Here is an 8,456-nt window from a genome sequence, read left to right on the forward strand (position 1 = left end):
AACGAAATTCAAGCTAAATGTCAAATTTAGTCTAGAAGTTCAGTTTCTTGCACAAAATTCATTGAGGAATTATTGATTTTCAATTTTAAGGTTTCATTTATTTTTGTCACTTTTCCTTTACTTTTACAATCAATCAAAAGCAATTCAAATCGATGTGTTTTCCTTTATAAGTCAAATCAATTGGTAATGACTTCATAGACTTGTTGTTGAATTACTTTAATATCGATTGAATTGAATGGGAAATAATTTGTCAAGAATGGGAACAATAATATTGCTTTCTAGTGTTTCCCTAGCAATGAAATTATAAACACTCATGACATTTATTTCCTGATTGTTGAAAATTTCAATTTTCATTAATAGTATTACAATGGTAATAGAAGAGCAAATTTTTATATTTACTGTTTACTGATTTAAATAATGATGCTGCAAATGGGTTTAGACATTACAAATTATTTGATCATACGTGATCGGGTAAATTGTCCAGTGGTTATCCAATGGCCTGGATTTGGTGATTAATTGATTATGAGACTATCCAATTGTGCCACTACAGTAATGATGGTTGTGATTGTGTTTGTTCAGGAAAAATCAACATCTAAACAAGATATTGAATCGTTAATTTATCCAACTGTTAACCCAAAAGACAATCAGTCATCAGACAATCGATCTGATATTGATTATGACTCTGATAGCAATGATGAACCCGTGAAAAAACAGATTAATACTGGATTAGGATTGTTACCAAGAAGACGTAATTCACTTTGTGTTTCTGAGTTTTTATTTTGTGCCTCATCTTTCTCGTGTTTAGATGTTATTTGTACAGACAAACTAATTGAAGAGATCGATTCTTGCCAATACGGGACAATTTACTGTCCAGAAACCGATGAATGCCTTGTAAATTGTCCTTCCACTAGTCCAGAGTCGATACCGGTAAAGTCATCTATTTTAATAATTAATTCAACTGAAAAATTAACAAATTGTTTAAACGCTTTAAAAGTTGCCTCCAAAAATTTTATTTCATATCATGTTTATGGTGCCATCTAATGTGTCTTAAAGTAGTTTGAATTGATAAACAAAATTTTGCTTTAAATTATTTTAATATTGTTATCAAATGTTGAATATCAATAGCAATTAAAAAAAACAGAAATTGTCTGAGATTTATTAGAGTATTTATATCAGAGTTATCATATTGATTAATCAATTGAATTGAATTTAACCGTCTTTTTGTTAAAATGTTTTTATCCTTTATCTTTAGACTACAGATGGGACAATTAACTTTTTTGATCTTAATGGAACCGATGTGATTGACAACATTCCAGCTGACAATTTGCCTGAAGATGAATTTTATGCAAACTCTACTGATTTGGTGGTAACTATTCCGATTGTTTTGACCTTTAAAGATGACTATGAAACTGCTGTTGTTAATCGTTCGAGACTCTTTATCCAATCTATTAAACGTCAGTTGGTGAAAAATCTAAATCTTCCAGAGAGTTCGATACAAAATTTGGTTATTTTGAAGAATCCGTTTAAAATATCATTCGATCTAGTTTACTGGCCTGAACAAGATGATTTCAGCAACATAACTTTGTCTTCATTTCGAGAGACAGTATCAAAGTTCCAAGAAAAATTGCTTACCACTGGAATTGATTTTACTGGTTTGGATAATGAAACAATTGTTGCAATTAAAGATGACAACAAAAAGGTACCTGATGTTCAACAACCGCCAACAACAGTTCAAGGCAACCAAAAGACAGAAACATCTTCTACATCAAGTCCAGAAAAGTCTAATGCTTCGGAATTTAGTGATGGTAGAAATAATTTGGCGATAATTTTAGGTCTAGTCGCTGGAGCTGTTTTGTTGATTTTAATTGTTATCATCGGTATAATTTATAGAAAACGAACTATTTATAATAGACGTCGAAAAATTGCTCCTTTTTCACGAATGGTGAGTCCCTTAATACAAATTAATTAATACAAATTACTAATTATTTGTTCACAATGTATATCAAGAGTACAAGAAAAAACTTGGCTTCATCTGCAATCACATTCAGAGGAAGTCAACGCATACTTACTGGTAATCGAGATGACATTTTATCCGAAGCGGACTATGATGATCATGTATCGTGGTTAAAAAATAGGACAAACGAACCAAGTGATGAGTACATTACTCCTGATCCAGCAATTTATGTGCCACCAGCTGAGGAAGAGATAAAACGTACACCAAGACCATCTACGCGAATCATAAGACACGAATAGTTATTGCAGCCAAAGCAATTATTTTAGATTTATTCATCATCAGTTATCTCATCGTCATTCTCGATAGCTATGCACTTTTAGACGGATGTTTCTTTTATGTGGACCTAAATTTACGTTATTGGAAGATTCAAAGACACTGGAAACTTCAGAGTTGAAATTTTTTCAGCTCACGTATTGAAAAAAAGAAAAGTTGCGTTAAAACATCAATATTTAAAGTTAGAATAACTAATTTCAAGTACAATATTTTTAATCAACAAGTGAGTCTGTTCGTTTTTTCGGAAAAACTGGATAAATGGTCGACAGAGAGGAAAACAAAGTTCTGGTATACAATTTATCAACGTTAAGAGATATTGTTATGATTCATATTTTACGATTTTAAGTTTTGTATATTTTTCGAGCAGAATAGTGAAAGAAAGTGAAATTGACATAGACTTCGGATTATGACCATACTTTATATCAATCCTAATTAAGCCTTTAGCCTTTTTCTCGAAGAATGTTTAGGTGCGGGTGTTGTACAAATTTACAAATATGTGTATGTTTTGTACGTCTTCTTAGAAAGCGGAAAGAGAACTGAACGCTGAAGCGCTGAACTGTACTTACAGTAAATGTTAGAGTAAATACTTTACGAAAGAAATTTCAGAATTGTAATACACAATGTACTATAGACAAATTATAAATATTCATTCAATCATCAAAATGACTGCAGTGAAATTTCATGTAATACTAAACCCAACAAATTTAGGTAATGCCATATTGCATAAAAGGACTTAAATTTGATGTGAATAGCCAGTCCATCAAAGTTGAATTGATGAGTTACAGAAATTATCTCTAAAAACATATTGGTTGATTCGATAATCAAGCAATAAATTAACAGCAGGGATGACTTGTTTTTTACACAGCTTTGGTCAATCGGATAAACCGTTCACCATCAACGGTTAACCACTGTTAAGCTTGAAATGTTTACTTGTTTTGAGATACAGCAGCAATGCAACAACAATTTGGTTGAGCTAAACCAGGAAAGCGATTATTATGTTAAAGTCTTGTGTATAACAGACATAGGGTTCCCCTAAGTTGATGATTAACCAAACATTCAGGCTCAATCAAAGTAACTTGCACGCGTGACTCTCTTGTGACCTCAGGTAAACCTAAATACATACATGACAGTAAAATGAAGGTAACCAAAGGACAGATGGTTTGACCTTTCATATACTTTCATCTCTATCCAATGCTTTATTCCTCCAAAACAGTGAATAGACTTTATTTCGGTGTTGTCTAGTAGACCTAAATCGTTGTTTCCTTCAACTTGATGGTCTTTTCTTTCTTCTCCTTTCTTTCTTCACATTTAACTTTCCTCTGGAACTTATAAAATAAGGTGATCGCCAAATTTGCCTTTTGTTGATAATTCACCTGGCTTTTAAGAATGTAGAAAGGTTATTTCTCCTGGTACAGGCTAAAGGAAGAGGAAAGAGAAATGGAGAATACTTTGAGTCAAGTTTAAAGGACAAATGTATTGTTAAAAAGCATACTTATTGGAAGTGTAAAAAGGGCTCATTTTCAAAACACAAGCACTGGCAAACTTCAGTCCACCTTACAATAGTAATCACCTTACTTGGCCTCTTCTCTTCCTGTGGCATCTCGTAAAGTGATCAACACAAGTACAAGGAATATTGTAAGAATAGAAACCATTGACTCCGGAAACTTTTCATTCACCTTGTGTTTAATTCCCTCGTTTAATTTGAAGCTATAAGATGTTTAAAAATGACGGAAAGAAGAAACAAAGAAAATAATTTGAGTAATTATAATTTTGTAAAACTATCCAAATTATATAAATTCATTATTATCTCTCTATTGGCCTTGGTTAATGTTGCTGTATCCATCGAGGAAATTGTGTTCACTTCACCATTAATTATGCTATTATTTCATTCATTAGAGATAAATTAGCTGTGCAACTAGAGATGTGACAATCATAGATAGCGAACCTTGACCAAACCAGTTTCTTGGTTAGGGTCAAATAGTGCATAAACGAGGAGCGAAAGAGCCAAGATGATCAAGATGTAATGGTGATGACCCAGTGTTATAGTATTAATAGTACGGTCGACTCAAGTCTGTGGTTGACCTTCGTGTTATCCTCATAGGCAAAGGCACGAAAAAGTGAGTTAAGGGACATCAACTGGACTATCTTGAAATGTTTAGTGAAAGCTCTGGAAGAGAAAGCAAAGAAAGGATCATTAAAAGTTGACTGGACAAGTTTAGCTCGTGCTATGTAGCTTTGCACGCGCAATGAAAGATGCAAGAAAAGTCTATAAGAAAATTAGAGGAGAGAGAAGGGAAACGAGACTGGTTTAGAGGGCCATTTATATACAATCAACATACACACACGCGTCCTCCATCTGGATGAAAACTGTTACCAGAGATGAAAATGGTTTGGACTTTGTAGACTTGTAGCTCATCTATGGTGAAGATTTGTATCTCCATATGTTTTTGTTGAAAATTTCCTGACCCGTTTCTCCTCATCTCTCCTCATCTCTCCTCATCTCTTCTCCTTTCTTCTCTTTACCTTCCTCCTCCTTTGTATTCTTGTTTCCATATCATTGTTTACCTGGATAATATAATCAAGGATAACTCGGCAAGATTTTCTGGTTGCTTTTTTTCCTCATTTGACCTTAAAATTGTATCATTCAATCCCTTGCTTTGTTTCTCGATTAACTTCTTTTTCATATTGATGGTTTCCATCTTTCGATTAGCTAATTGAATACCATGGGCCTTCTTTTTTTCTCACAACGCTTCATTGATTTTCATATTTGCCTTGTTAAACAAACCAAGTTGAAATTATTCTTTGTTGATGCTGCTTTGGCTCCTTCATTGTTCAATTGGTAAATTTGTTTTTCCATGTCAGTTTCATCTTCAGTAAGGCAATCAATTTACCACATTGATGGCTAAAATTGCAAGCGAAAACCTTGAAGAGCAAAAAAATGAGAAAACAAAACATTATTCTTTGCACAATCTTGATATTTCATCGATATTACTGTGAACAAGCTAACAAACTTGAGTTGAAATTTTAACACTCATGCTCTAATGATTTGAAAACAGGACATAATTTTGAACGAGTAAACTTAATTTACAGCAGTTAATTTCCACTTCCGATTATTCTTTAGACTTTACTCGGTAAAAGTAGGCCTTTTTGTAGATCAAATTGTCTTGTGGACAACAAGTGGGCCTCTCTTTTGATAAGGGTCAACTGACAATCTCGGAGACATCAACAACTAAGTCGGTATTCAGGGTTACAACAGGAAACAAAGCTTCCTTCTGTAACAAGTTTTACATGCCAAAGTGACTTCACATTGAAAAGGTTAAAGGTCACTCTCAATGAGTTTCCATTTCATTTCCGCTTCTCAGATGGGACAGATAAAAGCCGAAAGAAAATCCAATAAATAACAATTTGAAGAGGAAAAAATAATTAAAAAAACATCTTTAACAGCAAATATGGTAAAAATATTGAAAGTCAACAAAGGCTCAAGCCCAAAGAGTAACAAGAGACTGCACGAGAATAGAAGACCTCAAATTGAGATAAAAATAAGTTAACAATCGGTTGATAGATGGCTCTAATTAAAGAAAGACAAGAAATAAGAATTGTGAAAAATTATAAAAAAATTAACTTTTAATTTGAAGAGATAATTCAAAGAGGTTAATTTTTACTTTCTTTTCCCCTTTCTTTTCTCTTTCAATCAGACCCATCTATCAACCGATTGAGGAGCTAGCCCCTTATCTCAATTTGAGGTCTTCTATTCTCGTGCTATCTCTTGCTCCTCTTTGCTCAAGCCTGTCAGTAGCCACTTGTGGTAAAAACCAATACTATAAATCAGCGGGACACAAATTAAATTGATAATTATCCAGAAAAGAGGCACACATGGAATCAAATGTTCAAGTTAACTGTTGGCATGATGATTTTAACATTAATCCAATTTCTTCTATCATTATCAGTTGATCAGCATAATTAAAATTAATATGGTTCTTGTTTACATAATGTATATGCATAAGTAAAAGCACATTTGGTTCAAACAGTAAATCATCTGATCAGTTCTTTTCCATATTTCTTTCCAATCAATTGAATCTTGGTGACAATTTGGTGACAATTAACATTCACAAGTTCAATAGAGATAAATAAAAACAAATTCAAAGTCGATTGAAACGGGTAATCAACACAATTAAAGCAAATAGGAATACAATACTTGCACTTACAATAACAACAACTGAAGGTTGGGTGAAAAAGAGCGGAAAAAGAGTTACCTCGAGATTGTTTCTCTTTTTTCAATGACTAACTTTGATTTGGCAATGGAATTATTTCCCCATTTCAATTATTCATTTTATTAATCTAATTTGAGTGCAATTAGTACAATCTATTTAGATAATACAAGAGATAACTCAGGTAAATTAAAACGGTATTGAAGAGCTGAGAAAGTTTACATTACATTTGCCATTGAAGGTTGTATTTTATTTCGCATATTTAACTTTTAATGTGAACCTAATTTTATTCTTTCATTGTAACTGATTTAAATTGTAACCTTTTGTTTGTTGAATCTAGTTTATTAACTTAATGAACTTGTATTCAATACACAACCGGGTTAATAGTATTTGGTTAGATGTTTTTACACCAATTGGTTCAGTTTATAGCAATTGCAAGAGTTAAGGCTCAATTCAATTTTATTGGACTTGTGTAGGCCAATTAATCAGAAATTAGTTTTCATTATCATCAATTTACCGAAATGAAGTAATGCATTTAATCAGTAATTGGCAGAAAATTCCACTTCTCAATTAAGCATTACATCACGCTGTACTGCAATTTTCAAGTCAACCATGAATAAAATGAAACAACAATTAATATTGATGAATAGAAGAGTATCGAGATAATCAGAAATGCTAATAACAGCCTTTAACAGAACAGAAAGTAACAGTGAATACAATTATTCCAACAACTTTAATGTGACTAATAATAATGATAAGCATCAGTTTAAATTTACCAGCAAAAAGGTGAAACTAGTCCAACAACAAATCAATTGATTAACCAATTGAGTTGGTGAAAAACAGGGAAACTTGAACATGATTATAATAACGACAGTTGAAATCATCATTAAAATAATTAGGAAGACTCGAAAAGATGAGTCCAATGTGAATGCATTAATCTTAATCTGCAGACCAATTGTTGCTTTGAATTTGATTCATTGTAAACTTGATTACTTGAGGTCCTCAATCACCCAATCTTAACCCAATTCATTTAGTTGCAAGAACTGATTGAGGGTGGAAATAAAAGAGTTGATGGAGATGTTGGCTAGAATGTTCATCACTTCATAAGGTTCAGCCATGTTGTTAAAAGATAGTCTTTCATGTGAATTAGCATTGAACAAAATCTGGTTCTGTTTTTGGGAAAAGCATCATCATGTTGAACCGTAAATCAGGTCAACTCTGGTCACGGGCTCAGGATAAATGTAGACACGCATGAGATAACAATTTAGGCTTTACCATGAGGAGTGCCCTGAAGCTGATAAAGAAAAAGGTTGATTAAGCTTGAAACAATACCGCAGGACAGAATAAGATGAAGATGATGAAGTGAAACTCCGATTTATCCATTATTTTGGTTAAGCTTTTTTTCCTTGTTAACTGGGCCAATTTATGGAAAACAAGTTTCTCTCTTTCCAGTGACTTCGCCCTTTGTTAATGTATCATCATTATTATCCTCATTATTAACCATGTTTGTGTGTGGTTCACATTCAAAATTAGCCGATCATTAATCTGAACATTTGGAAGAATAAAAACAAATTAAGAACCAAAATTAACAATTTATTCAAGAGTAATTTAATTGATTAGACTTACTTGCATGGGTTTGGATAAAAATGGAGGGAGAAACAATAACAAATGAAAACAAAGTGTCATCGGCTTAGGGACAATCTGCTAATTAACCCTTGTAAGAAAATTGGATTATTTTTAAATTTATTTGACTTACAATTTATTTCCAATAATTTATTTATTTACTCTACCAATTAGCGGTGCACTTTGGTTATCTGTTGTTAACCAGAATATCATCTGGAACTGATTAGTTGAGACAAGTAGGAATATTAGTAATTTAAGTTACCAGTTTTGTCATTACCAACGTCTGGATGCAAAATTTACAATAACAATAAACCATTTTACAATTAACATCGCTAACA

The 8,456-nt window shown here is 32.5% G+C and overlaps 1 protein-coding gene and 2 long non-coding RNA genes across 3 annotated transcripts; 1 reads left to right on the plus strand and 2 right to left on the minus strand.

The window, feature by feature from the left end:
• The first annotated feature begins 407 nt into the window (after positions 1–407).
• On the plus strand, positions 408–2,684 carry LOC149093493 (uncharacterized). Its single transcript, XM_089269205.1, has 3 exons — positions 408–927; positions 1,253–1,942; positions 2,008–2,684. Exons 1-3 carry the CDS (start codon positions 523–525, stop codon positions 2,251–2,253), a joined length of 1,341 nt encoding a protein of 446 aa, XP_089125331.1. The 5' UTR covers positions 408–522; the 3' UTR covers positions 2,254–2,684.
• Positions 2,685–3,410: 726 nt separating this feature from the next.
• On the minus strand, positions 3,411–5,209 carry LOC107363328 (uncharacterized). Its single transcript, XR_001568859.3, has 4 exons — positions 4,811–5,209; positions 4,233–4,454; positions 3,780–3,994; positions 3,411–3,703 (listed from the first exon to the last, which is right to left on the minus strand). It is a non-coding gene; the product is annotated as an uncharacterized LOC107363328 (long non-coding RNA).
• A 2,000-nt stretch (positions 5,210–7,209) lies between these two features.
• On the minus strand, positions 7,210–8,237 carry LOC149093494 (uncharacterized). The gene is made up of 2 exons (XR_016199830.1): positions 8,122–8,237; positions 7,210–8,040 (listed from the first exon to the last, which is right to left on the minus strand). It is a non-coding gene; the product is annotated as an uncharacterized LOC149093494 (long non-coding RNA).
• Between the last annotated feature and the right edge of the window lie 219 nt (positions 8,238–8,456).

The sequence above is a fragment of the Tetranychus urticae genome, chromosome 3, assembly GCF_039701765.1.
Source record: "Tetranychus urticae isolate SD_2017Ah chromosome 3, NJAU_TeUrti_SD_1.0, whole genome shotgun sequence".
NCBI classification, from domain to species: Eukaryota; Metazoa; Arthropoda; class Arachnida; order Trombidiformes; family Tetranychidae; genus Tetranychus; species Tetranychus urticae.